General features: G+C 36.4%; 1 protein-coding gene across 4 annotated transcripts in view; it reads left to right on the forward strand.

Annotated features, from left to right (window-relative positions):
* si:dkeyp-100h4.1 overlaps nt 1–18770 on the forward strand; it is a 66558-nt gene that overhangs the window by 11189 nt on the left and 36599 nt on the right. For 3 of the 4 annotated variants that reach the window (XM_073948215.1, XM_073948216.1, XM_068220054.2), the window contains 7 exons: nt 1433–1483; nt 2255–2359; nt 2940–3024; nt 3582–3774; nt 4313–6080; nt 10709–10882; nt 11006–11179. In XM_073948215.1, the coding sequence (XP_073804316.1) occupies nt 1433–1483; nt 2255–2359; nt 2940–3024; nt 3582–3774; nt 4313–6080; nt 10709–10882; nt 11006–11179 (2550 nt within the window). Of the gene's footprint in view, nt 1–257; nt 346–1432; nt 1484–2254; nt 2360–2939; nt 3025–3581; nt 3775–4312; nt 6081–10708; nt 10883–11005; nt 12433–18770 lie in introns of those variants that run through there. The other variant, XM_073948217.1, reaches the window with a different exon arrangement.

Consider the following 18770-nt stretch of genomic DNA (forward strand, 5'->3'; position numbering starts at 1 on the left):
CGATTTAAGGATCGAAAATGGGATTTTCAAGTCACTTCACTCAATAAGTGCAAATAAGTCATTCAATACTAATAAATGCACAGAACAGAAAACTTTCCAACCTCTCACGCCGCCATCTGTACTCCTCCTATATATGAATCTCTAATTTTATTTTATAGGTTCAACATTGATGTAAGTAAATATTCTTCAGAGACCTCTCAGATTTCATCTAAATTGTTTACCTTTTCTAAATCTTCCATCAACACACTCGTGCTCAGAGAATCTGCACAGATATCTTCAGCTCCAGTGGTTTGTGTGTTGTCTTCAGGACACGCCCACAGTCAGGAGAATCTAATGAATATTCATGTAAGTGTCACTCTGTGGAGCCAATAATATTTCAGGATCTACCTGTAGATCACACAGGTGTGTTTTAGTGAAGTGAAAGAGTGAAAGAGCTCAGATTGTGTTCCTGCTGCACAAGAGCGTCTGTACTTCTGCATGTGAGTTTAACACTTCTACATTACGCTGATTTGTGGAGATGATGAAGGGTTTATATGTGTGAGTGTGATTTAAATGTCTGATCCTGAAGATCAAATCCTCAAACACAGATTAAACACTGAGTCAAACACGCTCATTTAAACACTGTCTAAAAGCTTTATTTTTAATCCCTTTAAAGTGTTTGTTCTCTTCTATATCAGACTGACTCAATAGTGTCTAATTATTCAGCATTAAATATAACTCTAAACATTCAGAGTCACGACCTTCAGTTGAACAGGAAGAAAAGATAGAGGTAAAGTTGGTTTTATATTCGGACATTCAGACTTTTCTCTTAATAATATAACTTCATGAAAAAAGTATTAGCAAACTCTAAATAGCGAAATCATATTAGCAGCCAATGACTATCAGAGTACAGCATTGTTCACAGTCCAATAAACAATGTTTTTTAGAAGTCATACTTGCATGCTAATTCAAATCGAATATTCAAAGCAACATGGTGAACAATACAGAGACTTATAAATGAACGAATGTGTGAATATAAAACCAACTTTTCCTCTATGAAGAAAAGCTGCTGAAAACAACAAGCTGACGATCCTTAAACAACACTGCATTTCACCTTTGACCATCAGAGTAACTCATTAACCAAATAGCCTCTTTAGCAGAGAGACACTTTAATACTCACTAAATCAACAATTGGCTGAACCTGAACTTCTCTTGATAAACTCTATATAACATGTATTTACCTTAAATCAAATGTGAAACAGCTGAGATGTCAGATCAGGGTTAAACCAACTGCATTCATGTTAAGGACTATATATATATATATATATATATATATATATATATATATATATATATATATGTGTGTGTGTGTGTGTGTGTGTGTGTGTGTGTGTGTGTGTGTGTGTATGATTGTTTGCTGAAAGCTCTGCTAATGTCTGCATTTGTGTTTTAGCTGCAGTATGGCAGAGGAGCGAGTAAAGGACTCTCTCTCAGAGAAACACAGGTATTGACACTGTTTTTGTCAATGCACTTTTTTGTGTTGCTATTGCCTGATCAAATGGGGGTACAATTTTCTTCTTAGCTGGTTCTTGGTGAAAAATGTTGGAAAACTACTGGTTTAAAGCCTGTTGTGTAGAGGTACAACTTGTCATTTTACTGTTGGTCATCAGTTGTAGTGCAAAAATTCTTAGTTTATATGGAGTGAGAGAGACCTTTGCACTCTTGTCTTGACATGTCTGAGAATATTAAAATAAGCTCCTCAGCTGTCAGAACACAGTAAACACAGTAAGTGTATTTCTGCACACTCACTATAATCTGCTCTTTCACTCCACTGAACTACATATACAATGCAGAAACTGTTCAGCTCAGGCTGATCCAAACGGTTAATGCTGACATCTGATGATCAACAGTAAAAATTCTTTCCAACAGCACCAATCAAGACTGCATGATCAGATGCTGACATTGCTTCATTATATGAAGTCATTGGGGTAAAAACAGCCATAAACATAACAAAAGGGTGCTACATTTAAACAATACACACAGATTAATACAGATATACATGTTAAACTTAGTGTGTAGCTCAGTAAAGGGAATTTTATTAATTTATTGTCTTTTCTACCTAGAGATTATATTAATGTTTTGTTTTTTATGCTTGAGCCAATAATTAGTTTGTCTTTAATTAAACTACATAAACTCCTATTTTTCTGATAATCTCTAGTAAAGGAGACTGAAGTTTGTCCTGCCGTTTATTCCTCTGGTGTGTTTGTGTGTTCAGTGTGAGATCAGGATCATGTGTCTCCAGCTCTGTGTCTCTGAAGAGTGACCGGTCTAAAGATTGTCCACCAGTGTTCAGTGGGGAAACACCATCATCTGCCCAAAGGTATTGTGTGTTTTACATTATTGCTCACACATGGAGTGTTTTGTGTAAACCCACAATTCAGTAGAGAGAGTCGTTCCTGAATAAATCAGTTGTTTAAATTAATCAAATGACTTTAGTAATTCGTTAAGACATTTACAGACACCTGGCGTCTTATTCAGAGGATCTTTCAGTCAATATTAATATCAGATTTCTGTCGATTATTTCATTTGTGGAGCATGAAAGATGTTTTGAAGAAGTTTATAACTAAACTGTTGTGTAAATATATCTAAATAAAGGTGAAGCTTTTGAAGGTAAATGTAGATGTGTTGTTTTGTAGCTAAAAATGTGTGTAATAATGAACTGTAAATCAGATATTTATTTCAAAGCTACTTTCTAATAATGCCTTTGTGGTTGACAGGGCTTTCTAATCACAGAGACAATTGACTGTAATTTCTCAGCTAAATGTAACAGAAAACTCAAGTGACAAATCTGTCCACTGTCTCCTTATGAGCACTACATGTATTATTTTCAATGTTTGTAAGATATATCTGTATGTGTTTGCCTGTAAATGTGTAATTACAGTAGTTTTGTCTGTTAACAGTGTTGAATTTGAGTCAGCAGATTCAGGAGACGAGACTCACAGGAGACACAAGAGCTTCACAGACAATCTCCAGTCCATCTTCCAGGTGGGAAAAACTCATTTATTATAAACAAATAAAACAAAAATAGTTATTTAAAAAACATACCGTCTAATCAAAATGTCAAGCAACTAATTTATTAAGGAATAATTGACTCTGAGTTCATTGAATTCTTATAAAATAATGCACAACTGTGATACTCGTGGAGTCTCCGTTACACCTCTGTGTGTATTATTTTCTAATAAATGAACAGATTAGTCAATTATTCTGCATATCCCACCAAGTCATTTTTGTTTAATAGATGCTCGAATGAGGATGGCTTGACTAAAGGCTGAGTTTGTGCTTTTGGTGAAAATCTAACTGTAGTCCAAATCTAGACTAGTCATCAATACAAAGATTAGACAGACTTCACACATGTAGTCATTCTGTAGCTGTGAAATAATGAAAATCATTCAGCATTCATAAATGTGCTCAATGCCTATCTGAATCGACTCCATTTGAAAATAACTGCACACCCTATAAAGCACAGTCCTGTAGTATAATGTTGTATAACGTATTTTCAATTGTTCAGTAGTTTGTGCATGTTCTCTTTTCTTCAATCATAGAATCTTGAGAGTAAAATGTTCACATTTCTGAAGAATGAACTGGAGAAATTTAAGAAAATCTTACAAGAAAACAGACAAGAGATTGTGAAGGAGTTTAATGAGAACAGAAGCAGAATCACAGAAGCAGCTCTTGATCTCACAATCTTCTTCCTGAGAGAGATGAAGCAAGATCAAGCTGCTGATACTCTCGTGGGTAAGAGACTCATTGATAGACCCACATGAACCTGCAGATTTCTACAGATGTTTAGCCCATCATTGAGTCTATTTATTTACTTGTGCATATTTTTATTTATTCTGTTTTTATGTAATTTCAGTAATATTGTTGCCTAATATGAAAATGTTCACATAATTTATTTACAGTGCAGTTAGTAAAGTTATATTTTCTGTCCTTTAGTAGATCTGTTATATGAGAGACTTGTGCTTTGTTTGGCAATTAAGTGGATCTATTTGATTTGCATTGTAAAGATTACTTATTGTTAAATATTATTATTTTACAAGGTTTTATTTTTTATTTATTATTTTATATATTTAGTTTTTATTTTGACAATCCCAAAGTATGATATTCCCAAAATCATTCCACAGTAATTGCAGATATTTTACAAAATTCTCCACAGAAATAGCAAAAAAAATGTCTGAAAGTTCTGTCTGGCCCTACTTCTGCGATCTGTCAGACTGTCACCTTACAAATAAGTCAAGACTAAATCTCTCTGTTTCTTTGCTCCTGTGTTTAGGCGAGCTGTTCTTCATTAATCAGCTTAAATGTAGCCTGAAGAAGAAATATCAAAGTGTGTTTGAAGGAATTGCTCAGCAAGGAGACTCCACACTTCTGAATAACATCTACACAGATCTCTATATCACTCAGGGTGCGAGTGAACAGGTCAACACTGAACATGAGATCAGACAGATTGAAGCTGCTTCCAGACGTCATCAGTCACTAGAGATACAGGTTAAATGCAAACATTTGTTTGAAGCAGCTGAACAAGACGAGCAGATCAGAACTGTCCTGACAAAAGGAGTTGCTGGCATCGGGAAATCAGTCTCTGTGCAAAAGTTTGTTCTGGATTGGGCTGAAGGAAAAGAAAATCAAGACATCAGCTTCATATTTCCTCTTCCATTCAGAGAGATGAACTTAATGGAGAAAGAAAGACAAAGTTTAAAAGACCTCATAACTCAGTTTTTCCCAGAGACTAAAGGACTGAACCTTACAAGAAGCACACGATTTAAAGTCCTGTTCATCCTTGATGGATTGGATGAATGTCGTCTTCCTCTGAACTTTGCTGGTAATGAAACGTGTCGTGATGTATCTTCAGCAGTCTCTCTGGATGTTCTCCTGACGAACCTCATCAAGGGAAATCTGCTTCCTTCTGCTCTCATCTGGATCACCAGCAGACCAGCAGCTGCCAGTAAGATTCCTGCTGACTGTATCGACCGGCTGACAGAGATACGAGGATTCAATGATGACCAAAAGCAGGAGTACTTCAGAAAGAGACTCACAGATCAGAATCAGGCCAGAGAAATCATTGATCACATTAAACAGTCAAAGAGTCTCTTTATTATGTGCCACATCCCAGTCTTCTGCTGGATTTCAGCCACTGTTCTCCAGAACATACTGAAACTGAAACACAGGGCTCATGCTGAAACACTGCAGGAATCTCCCAAGACTCTGACACAGATGTACACACACTTTCTCCGCTTTCAGATCCAGCAGAGCAGAAGAAAGTATGATGGAGAAAACACAGCAGATGTCTCCTGGGATCCAAAGCTCATCCTTTCACTGGGGAAACTGGCCTTCCAGCAGCTGGAAAGAAACAATGTGATCTTCTATGAGAGCGATCTGAAAGACTGTGGCATTGACGTCTATAAGGCATCGGTGTACTCAGGCATGTGTACCCAGATCTTTAAGAAAGAGACAGGATTTGTTCTTCATACCATGTACTGCTTTCTTCACTTGAGCATTCAGGAGTTCATTGCAGCCCTTTATCAACATCTGATTCTAGACAATGACAAGACACAAGCAGAAAAAAGCAGAGATGAGTCCATGATTGATTTGCTGAAGGCTGCAGTGGACAAGGCTCTGGAAAGTGAGAATGGACATCTGGACCTGTACCTTCGCTTTCTTCTCGGTCTGTCACTCCAGTCTAATCGACAACTCTTACGAGGCCTGTTGACACAGCAGGATGACAGAGACCAGAGCAAAGAGGAAATAATTGCCTACATCAAACAGAAACTTGAAGCGAATCTGTCTCCAGAGAGATCCATCAATCTGTTCTACTGTCTGAATGAACTGAACGACCAAAGTCTGCTGAAACAGATTCAGTCTCACCTCAGTAGTGGAAGTCTGTCATCTGCTCGCCTTTCACCTGCCCAGTGGTCTGCTCTGGTCTTTGTGTTGTTGACCTCAGAGGAGGAGCTGGAGGAGTTTGAGCTTCAGAAATTCCAGAGATCAGACGAGTGTCTCATCAGACTATCAGCAATCATCAAAACCTCCAAAAGAGCTCTGTAAGTCAACGTTCTCATTTTTTTCATCTAAGAAGTAGACATTTCCTGAATTTAAATAATACAGTATATAATGTTAATGTTCATGAGCTTTAGGTCATGACCGAAAGGACAAGATTTTGGATACAAGTAGCCAAAATGAATTTGCTTCACAGGGTTGCAGGGCACACCCTTATAGACAGGGTCTGGAGCTCTGCCATATGGGAGGAGCTCAGAGTAGTGCCACTGCTCCTCTACATTGACAATTCAATTCATCTTTATTTCTATAGCACTTTTACAATGTAGATTGCGTCAAAGCAGCTTCACATAGAAGCTCACAGTAAATTGAAACAGTGTCAGTTCAGTTTTGTGTTGAAGTTCAGTTCAGTGTGGTTTACTTTTCACTGCTGACAGTTCAAACACTGAAGAACAGAAGTCAGCTGAGTTGGCTCGGGCATCTGTTCCACCGGGAGGAGGCCTCGGTGAAGACCCAGGACACGCTGGAGGGACTATGTCTCTCGGCTGGCCTGGGAATGCCTCAGGATCCACCAGGAGGAGCAAGTGTTTGGGGAAAGGGAAGTCTGGGGTTCTCTCCTAAGACTGCTGCCCCTGCGACCCGGCCATGAATAAGCGGATGAAAATAAGAAATGACATGACATCATGTTAATGAACATGAACAATATCGATATCAACTAAACTGCGAAATACATCAATAATTGTTCATTATATAATGTTTTAGTGTTTTTTTAAATAACATTCAGATTCATGTTTTGGCAGTTGTTGTTTAAGGGATAGTTTACCCAAAAAGTTAATTTACTAATTCTTACTCACTCTTCATGGATATAAACCTTTATAAAACTTTGTTTTCTCCTGTTGAACATAAAAGAAGATAATTTGAAGAAAGCTGAAACCTGTAACCATTGACTTACACACCAGTTGTTTTTCCTACCATGTAGGTCAATAGCTAATGGTGTTTAGCTGTCATAAAAAGACATGAGGATGATTAGAAGGCCATAATCGAAAGGGCCGATTGAGGGACTTTGGCCAGGACACCGGGGTTACACCCCTGCTCTTTACGAGAAGTGCCATGGGATTTTTAAAGACCACACAGAGTCAGGACCAAGGTTTAATGTCTCATCTGAAAGATGGCGCCCACTGACAGTTGAGTGTCCCCTTCACTTTTACTAGGGTATTAGGACTCACGCAGACCATAGGATGTGCGCCCCCTGCTGACCTCACTGACACCGCTTCCAACAGCATCCTAGTTTTCCCATGTGGTCTCCCAGCCAGGTACTGGCCAGGCGCACCCTTGCTTAGCTTTATGAAGTAACCAGTCTTGGGCTGCAGGGTGATATGGCTGTTATCGTCTAAATTGCACACAAGTCAGCTATAAAATGATACAGCACTTTTAAAGTCCTTTCTGGACTGGAGTGGAATGATCACATTGATGTTTTCTCCATTCAGTCTATTTTGACTCATATCTATGCTGATAATAATAAGGTAACAATGGCACAGACACACACTCATAAACATACACAATCATACACTATGGTCAGTTTTGTTCACCCAATTCACCTATACCAAATGTCTTCACACTGTGGGGGAAATTAGAGCTGGGACTCAAACCAGCGACCTTCTAGTTGTTAGGCAAAAGTGCTTAACAATGAACCTCCATGCAACCGTCTTTTTTATTATATTTTCTTCTAATCGTGCAGGCAGGCAAAACAAATGCAAGAGGTGGATCTAGGTTCAGTTATTATGTAAATAAAATCCATACACAAAAATATTGGCAGAGCTGAAGAGCAGAAAACACAAGCAAGAGAAACATACACATAAACAGCAAACTATGATCAACACATAATGACTGAAAAAGAGGAGCTTCAACACAGAGAGACTAGTGAGTTAACAAGGGGGTGAAGATTAACTGTGCAAGTAACAAGGGTAATATGGAAAAAACTGGGGTGAACACAGAGAACACAAGGACAACACAACAGTACAAGGACAGGACAACCACGACCGTGACACAGCTCCCTTCTGGGAGAAGATTCCAGATGATCCTCAGAGGAAAACACAAGACGAGAGTGAGTCCAGCAGCTGGAGGTGTTACAGTGGACAAGGGTGATGGGGGAGAGGCAGGTTAATGAAACCATGACAGAGTATGTGACAGAAGGTGAGGGGGAAACTGACAGGCAGGTGGACAGGAAGCAGGACAAAGCCAAGAAAGGGACTAATGGATGGTAAACCAGCGCAGTTCCTGTGGATCTGTTCTTTTATCTCAAAGGTTTTAGAGAGGATTGTGTCTTTACAGCTGAATGATTTCCTGTTTAATAATGTTTTTGATAAATTTCAGTCAGTTTAGAGCTGGTCATAGTACAGAGTCCGCTCTATTGTGGGTTTTAAATGATGTCTTGCTGGAGGTTGGTTCAGGTAGCCCTGTTCTTCTTCTATTATTGGATCTCGCTGCTGCTTTTGATACAGTGGATCATGACATCCTAATTGATCAGCTTAGAAAACACACTGATATCCAGGGTCTAGCCTTGGACTGGTTCTCTTCAAATCTGAAGTATAGAACTACATCAGTCAGTTTGGGCAACTCTTGTTCTTCTGTCATTCAATTAATGTGTAGGGTTCTGCAGGGCTCGATATTGGGTCCAGTTTTGTTTTCCTTTTACTTATTTCCATTGGGAATTTTTTTGAAAAGCATGGCATAAATTACCATCTATATGCTGATGACTCTCAAATCTACTTCTCCAAAAAATCTGAGGATCAATCCTCCCTTCAGGCTTTGTTAAATTGTTTGGCTGATATGAGAGATTGGAGAACTCAGCTGCCAGACTTTTAACAGGCACAGAAAAGGAGAGCACTTTACACCTGTACTGGTTTCTCTACACTGGCTGTCAATCCAGTTTAGAATTCAGTACAAACTACTGCTGTATGTTTATAAATCCCTCCATGGCCCCTGAGTATATTTCTGAGCTAATTAATATAGTCCAACCCGTGAGATCTCTTCACACTAATGATCGACTCTATTTGCAAGTTCCACAATCACGCTTGAAATGTGGGGTGATAGAGCTTTTTCAGTCGCAGCTCCAAGACTTAGGGCCGATCTTCTACTCTCATTAAGAACTTCTCCAACTCTTGGGTGTTTTCAGAGGTCACTGAAACATTTATTTTCTTCAGCTTTTACTCATGTGTTGCGAGTTGATGTATTTGGTTTCTTGTATGTTTGCTTGTATTCTGTGTTTTATGTACAGCACTTTGGTAGACATTGTGGTTGGTTGAAAGTGCTCTAGAAATAAATTGATTTGAGTTGATCAGGATAAACAGCAGGAGCACAGAGCTATAGGGGAGCTGGTGAAACCCTCCATGATGATGCGAGCCCACCTTTCTGGAGGTTTCAAACACCTCTAGACCACCTGGATGTCCTTAAAGGGGGGGTCTAGAGTGTGTTTTCAAGGCTTGGTTGTGTTGATAGAATGCAATGCGATGTGTGCTCATGCTTCACTTGTAGAAAAACAGCTTATTTGTTCATATATCTGACTTTGACTATATACAGCTACTCAGCTAACATGAAGACAAATGTCATTTGTTCTAGTTCCTCTGAAAGTCCCATCCTCAAGAGGCTTTGATTGGTCAGCTAATGTATTGTGCTGTGCTTTGCAGATTGGCTTCATGTCACCAGGAAAAGTGTCATGGCTCTACAAGCACACACTTTTGCGCTGTGTAAATCCTATCAGTCAGAGTAGCTGTTAGCTGTATCAGTGTGAGCCTGAATCAGACAGAAAATGACAGAGAGGACACAGCTGAAGCTCACGCCTGCTCTCTAAAATATCATCTGACAAGTGTCTTTCACATATATTCAGAATAAGCATGTGTGAGTCATATGAAACATTCTCCAATTCTTTAGAGTGTTAGTTATCTGAGATGTAGAACGCAGGGAAAGCGTCCGCATAGAGAGACTCTGCAGCGCTGCTGAATATTGTGTGTGTTTACAGCGTTTTGATGGATAAATATGAATTTTTGGCTCAATTGTTAGCAGTGCCAAAAAGCATTTCCTGTTGTTTACATCCTTGTTTATGCCCATGCTACAACATACCGTTAGCGCTAGAAACTGTGTCTGATGTACTAGAGAAGATTCAAACTGCTGTACTAGAGTCAACTGAAATGGTGGACATGGCTGGATAAGGCTGAGGAGCTGCAGGCAAGATTACAGGGCAGACAGTCCTGATCACTGACATGGAGGAATCTTTTGAAACAAAAACACACAAACAACAATGAATATATTTATTTATCTTTTATATTTCTGTTATATATGCATCTGTTTCACTTTGTTTTGAAAAGTGCTTTGAGATGCAACTTTTAAAGATGCTACTGAAGATAACTGTCATTAGTTTGTTCATTAAAATAATCAATAAATAAGTTTTAAAAAATCCTGTCTTGCAGTATTAGGTGTTTAATAAAGAGTTGGGCTATTGAAACATCTAAAGGAAGCCATTTAATTGTGTTTTATGGACATAAATACTATTTAAAGCTAAAATCAGCAGATGTGCTCACTAACTAGTGAAGTTAAACCAGTCACTACAGTGAGATGTGCTTGACACTATTAAACATTCCAGATGAACACATACATATTGTGTTTGTCCTCTACACAGGCTACAGGGCTGTTATCTTACTGTTCCGTCCTGTGAGAGTTTGTCTTCAGTTCTACAATCCTCAAACTGTGTGCTGAGAGGGCTGGACCTAAGTAACAATGACCTGCAGGATTCAGGAGTAAACTTGCTCTCTGATGGACTGAAGAGTCAACACTGTAAACTGGAGACACTGAGGTCTGAGTTAAAGCATCTGACTGATTGATTAATTGATTGATTGATTGAATGATTGATTTTTTTGTTTTGTTTTGACAGATCACATTAACAGTGTGGTTTTTAGTAACGTATATTCTTTCCCAGATTGGTCATGTGTAATCTCACTGTTGAGTCCTGTGAGAGTTTGTCTTCAGTTCTACAATCCTCAAACTTTGTGCTGAGAGAGCTGGACCTGAGTAACAATGACCTGCAGGATTCAGGAGTGAAGCTTCTCTCTGATGGACTAAAGACTGTAAACTGTAAACTAGAGACACTGAGGTAAATGATTCTCCACTCTACAATAACTACAGTCAGACAGTTTCATATTAGAGCTGTTCATGCTTGAACATGTTAACCCTGGGTGATACTAAACCCCAGATAACGGGAATTATGGTTTATCAGTAATTCTGTTTCACACTGCTCATACTATACCTGTAGTTAACCCTCAGGGGTCTCAGGTGATTTTGGGCCCCTGAGATGTTTTCACATGCCCTGACATCTGTGCTGATTTCAGCTACTTATTACACAGAACTGGCCAACATGGATTTCATTTGTACTGGCCAAACTGTGCTACAATAATATATAAGAAATATTGATGTACATGCTTGTGTTTTTTAGAAAACAAATATTATGTGTGGTTAATAGGTTTTAGAAAAAAAATAGCTGAAATAAGATACAAAAACCACACTGAATGTGCCTGAACGAGAGTTTAGAGTAAGCAGTCTTGTAGACTAGAATATTTACTGCACAATTATGTGAAAATTATTCTGTTCTCTCATTCAAAGAAAACATTACAATGATTTACATTTTGTTAAGTGTGTTTTGGGTGATCTCAGCTGTATGTGTGAGTGACAATGCTCATGAATAATTCACACCTGAGAGACAACCGACACTCCCCCACTCACCCATCAAGGGCAGTGTACAGCAATGTCCATCTGCAGAAGCTAGCCCAAACTAAATGCTTGTTGTATTACTGCTGTGTGACTGTGACAAAGGAGTTTGTCACTGGCCTGCGGCAGAGCTGTACACCCACATATTCACGCACACACACATAACTTACCTTCACTCCACCAGCCAATCTCCCGTGTGGCCTCTGTGTGACAGTGACCATGTAAACACTCTGGGTGAACAATATACAGTGCTCAGCATATATAAGTACACCCCTCACTAATCTCTCTTTTAAGGTAATATTGTTAATAGTAAGCTCTACAATATTATATTTGTGGATATACAATAAATTAGCCAAATCTAGAGCTCATCTAACAAAATAACTCATGATAATAGTGCAAAAACTAGAACACTCAAATTTATATGTTACAGAAAAATATAAAATACAAAATTAAAAAAGAGAAAAAATCAAGAGAAGCAAAACAATGGAAAATTTTAGCTGACATTTTGTCATTTTTTTTTTTTTTTTTTTTTGCAATTTTAGCCTGACTTTAATTGTATTATCTTTCAATTTCTGAATCTGTTTGGTGACTAAAATATTTCTTTCATAAATATATTTGTTTAATAAATCTGTTCTGTTTAATGCACCAAAAAAACACTGCCTATATTGACTGAAAAATGGAGGAAAATCTTGATTTTTAGAATGGGCTTTACTCCATTTTGCTGAGCGCTCTATGTGTCTTATACAGCCACACATATAATATACAGTTGAAGTCAGAATTATTAGCCCCCCTGAATTATTAGCGCCCTTATTTATTTTTTTCCCCAATTTCTGTTCTGTTCTGGAAAGATTGTTTCAGCACATTTCTAAGCATAATAGTTTTAAAAATTTATTTCTAATAACTGATTTATTTTATCTTTTCTATGATGACAGTAAATAATATTTTACTAGATATTTTTCAAGACACTTCTATACAGCTTAAAGTGACATTAAAAGGCTTAACTAGGTTAATAAGGTGAACTAGGCAGGTTAGGGTAATTAGTCAAGTTATTGTATAACGAAGGTTTGTTCTGTAGATTATTGAAAAAATAGCTTAAAGGGGATAATAATTTTTTTTCCCAAAAATGGTTTTAAAAAATTAATTAATGCTTTTATTCTAGCTGAAATAAAACAAAAGACTTTCTCCAGAAGAAAAACTATTACCAGACATACTGAGAAAATTTCATTGCTCTGTTAAAAATTATTTGGGAAATATTTAAAAAAGAAAACAAAAATCAAAAGGGGGCTAATAATTCTGACTTCTACTGTATATTTGAAATGGTGTAAAATGTGTTCGCCAAACTCTCTTGTGCATTAATCCAGCATTTAATAATCATTTCTGAATGAGTCTGAGACTGAAGTAGAGGAATGACAAACGCTTTAAACACAAGAATAAATCAGATTTATACATGAAAAACAATTACTGTAACTCTAAATCATATTTGAAGAGCTTTAATATAGATTTCACTAATAGTTGCAGTCTTAGTTCACTGTTTGAAAACTTTAACAGGTTGTGTCTGTCTGTGGGTGTCGACAATCAACATTTCCGTGTGAAAGTGAACCACAGCAAGAGCAAAAATAAACATTATACCAGTTTTAATCCCTGTTTCAGATCAGAACAGTGGATCTAAAGGTGTGAAAGCAGCAGAGTTAAACGCTAAAGTGAAGCTGTTTTTTGTCCTGCTAAAGGTTTGAGCAGCTCTGATATTTGTGCAGTTTCAGTTTTTTGATAACAGGTAAAAGTCTTATGATAAAGTCTCTGAAATAATCCTGATTACTCGCTCATCTAACACAAGAGCTGCGTCCGAAACCGCATTCTTCCATACTATATAGTATGCTAAAATAAGTATGCGAGCCGAGTAGTATGTCTGAATTCATAGAATTCGAAAAACAGTATGCCAGAAGTACCCGGATGACCTACTACTTCCGGCGAGATTCTGCAGTATGCACATGATGGACACTTTCCTATCCAATGAGTCAACGGGAGACAACTGCGTTACATTTGAAAATGGCAGAATGTGAAGATGCGGCTCTTTTTAAGTGTAAGTACCTTAGAGAAAAATGTTTTTCAGTGTGGTTAAATTGCACTTGCTTAAAACAAACTAATTAAATGGCTGCCTTTTTGGAAGTATGAACATTGTAAATATGTTATATATTTTGGAAGTCATCTGTAAAAGGTTAAATCAGTTACCATTACCGAGCATAAATGCTAACGAAAAGATCATGCTAATGTTATTTACAATGCTGTAAGCATATTAACTTATTACTGCTTTTACAAACAGTCATTAGTAATTATTAAGCAAATTATAGTCTAAAACGGATTTAAACTTTCTCCCATACTAATAGTATTAATATTTAAGCATTTCGTTGTCTAAATAGCAAGTGTGCTGTGAACTATTAATGCTGCATTGAAATGTTGAACATAATGATAAACCTGTTAATAAAACTGTTTTTATATTATAGGGACTGATGAACACACCCGCATTCTTATCCAGTGGAGAGTGGCAAATGAAGCCCTCTTCACTAGAAAGAGGAATGCTGCCATCAAAGGCTTTGAGTAAGTAGTTGATTAAATTTTGCTTTTATTTTTTTTATTAAAGTGCTTAAAGAAATGTCTGTGCGTTTGCTGTGATAGAGCTTTTGTGACAGAGCAGAATTTGGAGGGGAAGATCTCTGCCCCTCAAAAAAAAAAAAAAGGGAAAACCTTAAGCAAAAGTATAAAGTAAGAAATTTCGTTAATAGTTTACAATAGTCAAAAACATTTTTAACATACTACTGACATTAATTTGCTTTCACATTTTTGTAGGGTTTTAAATGTCCACAGACAGGTGTGAGCACAGAGGATGGTGAGATTACAGCAGCATCATGGAAGTGGTATGCTGTGATGCATCCTCCATCACACCGCCCACCCTTATTGCTTCATCCAGCCCTGATGCTGCTGTAACCTCACCATCCTCAGTGAGGCCGACAGGTGAGAGAGTAGGAAGGAAGAAAAAAGACGCAGAGGAGCTGATACGTGAGATGCAGGAGAGGGAAGCAGAAAGGGAAATGGAAGCAGTGGAAAGGGAGGAGATGCGGTGGAGAGAGCTAATGGAAAGAAGAGAAAGAGAGAGACAGGAACAAGAAGAGAGACGAGAACGGGAGGCCAGAGAAAGAGAAGAAAGAAGAGACAGAGAAATGAGAGAGAGAGAAAAAAAGAGATAGAGAAACAAGGGAGAGGGAGGAGAAGTTTTTTCAATGTTGTTGGAAATTATAGCAAAGAAATATAAAAAATATTAATACTACACATTCTTTCTATTTATTTATGGGATTTCCATTGCTTCATGCTGTTATCAAGCTTTATTGGAGATTTATTTGCTAGTTGTAGGTTTTGTGAGTTGTAAAGTGCTTGGCACTTATGTGCACATTGCTTTGGTAATAGTTTCCGGCTGTTTATTTTATCTGCACTGTAGAGAAACCAGTTCAGACAGCTTTAAAATGTATTCAGTTTATTCTTGTTTCAAAGATATCTTGACCTAAATAATAACACAAAGCTAAAGAGTAAATAATTTTAGCATCAAGTAGAATTTAAAACAAGACAAAATGGAAATGTCTTATTGTGCCAGCAAAGTTAACTCCACGTGTGCAGAGTTACTGAAGTTTGTCCTGTGCGCTTGCGGTTTTTTTAGTTACTTCTTTGGTTTGGTGCGTTAATCTGATCGTTAATATTATTCAAAAGAAGGTAATGATTCGCACTCAATTGCTTCGTACTGTTTTTATTTTTACTTTTTCTTACATTTTACAGGTGATAACAGACAAACGGATGTTTCGGCACAAAGCCTTCCTCAGTGTGTGACACGATTCTCTAACTCCACCCTTTTATTCCATAGTCAATCACAATGTGCAATTAGTTAGACCGTCACTCTCATTTCATTATCCATTAATCACACAATAACTTATAATCTTCACAGCAATGACAATCCCATTTCCGACCTCACTCTACAGAGATAAAGTGTATCAACTATTATCATTAATCAGGTGTACATCAATACAATAAAATTCTAACAGTTGACATTAAAAGTTTTCTACATTTGACAATTACCCAAAGATTAAAGAGCACAAGTCTTACCTTCACCTTTACCCATATAACCAATTATACAGGAGACATTTACCCTCATATTCAAAAACAATTTGCAAGACATACAAAAATACCTACATTTAAAAACCATTACTACATAAGAAAACAGCATATAAATTATCATCATATTTTTTAACAATTTACATTACAGTATATCATGTTCAATTACTCGAAAAATACCTTTATCTTCCAAAACATCATCTCGCAAGAAAACAGCACATCAAACATCAAGTTTCAGACCTCTCCTTTTCATTACAATATCATGGTCAATTACTAGCAAAATACATTTACCTTCAATAACATTACATAACAAAACAGCACATCAAATATTATCAAGTTTATCAATATTTTCTTTTTCTTTACAGTACATCATCAACCTCTCGAAAAAAATACCTTAATCCACAAAAAACATTTCACAAAAAAACCAAACCAGACAGCATATCAATTATCACAGTGTTAACCAATAGTTTCTGTTTCACTTCAATATATCCTGATCAACCACATGAAAATTACTCTACCTCCTAAAATTTTATTTCACAAGAAACCTATCAATTAACATTATTCTCCCATTATTATCTTTATTCCGAAGTTCACAAACATTTAAAGAAAAAAAAAAAAAAAAATTTATTTTTGTCAACAACTTAAACTTTCAAGAGTTACAATTCCTAATATTGATTAAATAGCAGATTTGTTAAAGAAACGCAGACAGATCCAGCTCCTCATTCATTCCTTTTGGTGCAAGTGACTTTAATTCATGAATCCAGAACGCTTCTCTTTGTAATAATCTTTTATTTAAATTACCTCCTCTATGTGACTCAAACACCTCTTCAATTCATAAACACTCTAGTTGTTTAACGTCATGTTTGCATTCCTTAAAGTGTCTTGCTACTGACGAGGTTATGTCTTGTCGTCGTATACTTGATTTATGTTCGCTAATTCACAACTTCAACGGTCGTAAAGACTTACCTATGTATATTTTTTGGCAGGGACATTTTAATATGTAAATTATATTAAGTGGAGAACAGGTAATACATGTTCTTATTTTAATATTCTTACCTGTTATTGAATTCAAAAATTCTTTGCACTTTATCAAGTTCTGACATGCGGCACAGTTTCTGCATGAAAAACAGCCTTGTATGTAAGTACATTTTTTATTTTTCACTGTATCAGAATTAATAATCATATCTGATAAATTTTTTGATCTCTTTAAAGTGAATAATGGATTGTATTGAAATGTATTATTTAAGGACTCGTCAGAGGATAATATATGCCAATGTTTATGGATCGTTGATTTAATAAAATTGCTGTGTTCGTTGTATGTTAAGGTGCAATTTACTGAAAACTCTTTAGATTTCTTAGTCGGCGTTACTGTTTTTAAAATGTCTTGTCCGTGCAATTTATTTTCCTTACCTAACACATCATTTAACCATTTTTGTGGATATCCTCTTAAGCGAAATCATTGAAATAATATGTTTTTCTGTTTATCAAACTCTTCTGTAGTACTACAATTATGTTACAGTCTATGTAACTGACTCAACTGGTAAGCTCCATTTTATATGGACCGGATGGTAACTGTCCATAGATAAAACTGTGTTTTTATCCGTAGGTTTTTCGATATATTGTTGTTTGTAGTATCTTATTTACTTTACTCACTTTTACATCCAAAAAATGTATAGAGTCTATACTTTTTTCTATTGTAAATTTAATTGAAGGAATTTTTGAATTTATAAATGTGGTGAATGAATCTAATTCTTGTTCTGTGCCCGACCATATCATGAAACAATCGTCCATGTATCGCATCCAAACTTTGATGTTTGATTGAAACAGATTATCATTGTAAATGTAGTCGTGTTCGAATTTGCCCATAAATAAGTTTGCATAATTTGGTGCCAATGGGGTGCCCATGGCAGTACCTTGCACTTGCAGAAAAAAATCTTTCTCAAATAGAAAATATTCTTTGGTTAAAATAATTTTTGTGAGGTCTAGAATATATTGTGTTGGTAATCTTTCATCATTGTTAATACAAAAGAATTTTAATGCGTCCAAACCTGCTTCATGTGGTATATTCGTGTATAAAGATCTATATTAGAAATTTGATTCAATCTATTTAAAAATTCAGTGGTATCCTTTAAATATGATGGCAATTTTTTTACTATTGGTTGAATTAATGAATCAATAAATTTTGATATAGGTTCTGTTAATGATTCATTCCCTGAAACTATAGGTCGCATAGGAGGCTCCTGTAATGATTTATGGATTTTGGGAAGAGTATATAAAACGGGAATCCTCGGATAATCATTCTTTAAATATTTAAATTCTTGTTCACTTATCCATTTCATATCTAAACCTATTTGTAAAGTCTCATCAATTTGTTTTTTGTAAGCTAGCTAGTCGGATTGAAAACAAGTCTCTTATAAAAAGTCTCATCCTGGAGCATTAGTTTAACTTTCTCAACGTATACTTTAGTATTCATAATCACAATTCCACCACCTTTATCTGCTCGTTTAATAGTCAACGTTGGATCATTGGTTAATGTGGAAAGAACATCTTTTTTTTCTAGTTAACTTTTGTTTTCTATATGATGCTTTTTCTGATTCTTGCACATTTTTTCTACATCATTTTCAACAAGTCTACAAAAGGTGTTTACTTAATGATTATGAACTACTGGAGTTAACGTGCTTTTAGGTTTAAATTGTTGTGTATATGGGGTTCCATTTATATTTGAATTAAAAATACTCCTCAATTTTACATTTCTAAAGAATTTAAAAACATTATGTACATGTGATGTTACCTCCCTAGGTTCTTCTCTCTTTCCTTTTGTCCGA

Source organism: Danio rerio, chromosome 4 (genome assembly GCF_049306965.1).
Source record: "Danio rerio strain Tuebingen ecotype United States chromosome 4, GRCz12tu, whole genome shotgun sequence".
Lineage (NCBI taxonomy): Eukaryota > Metazoa > Chordata > Actinopteri > Cypriniformes > Danionidae > Danio > Danio rerio.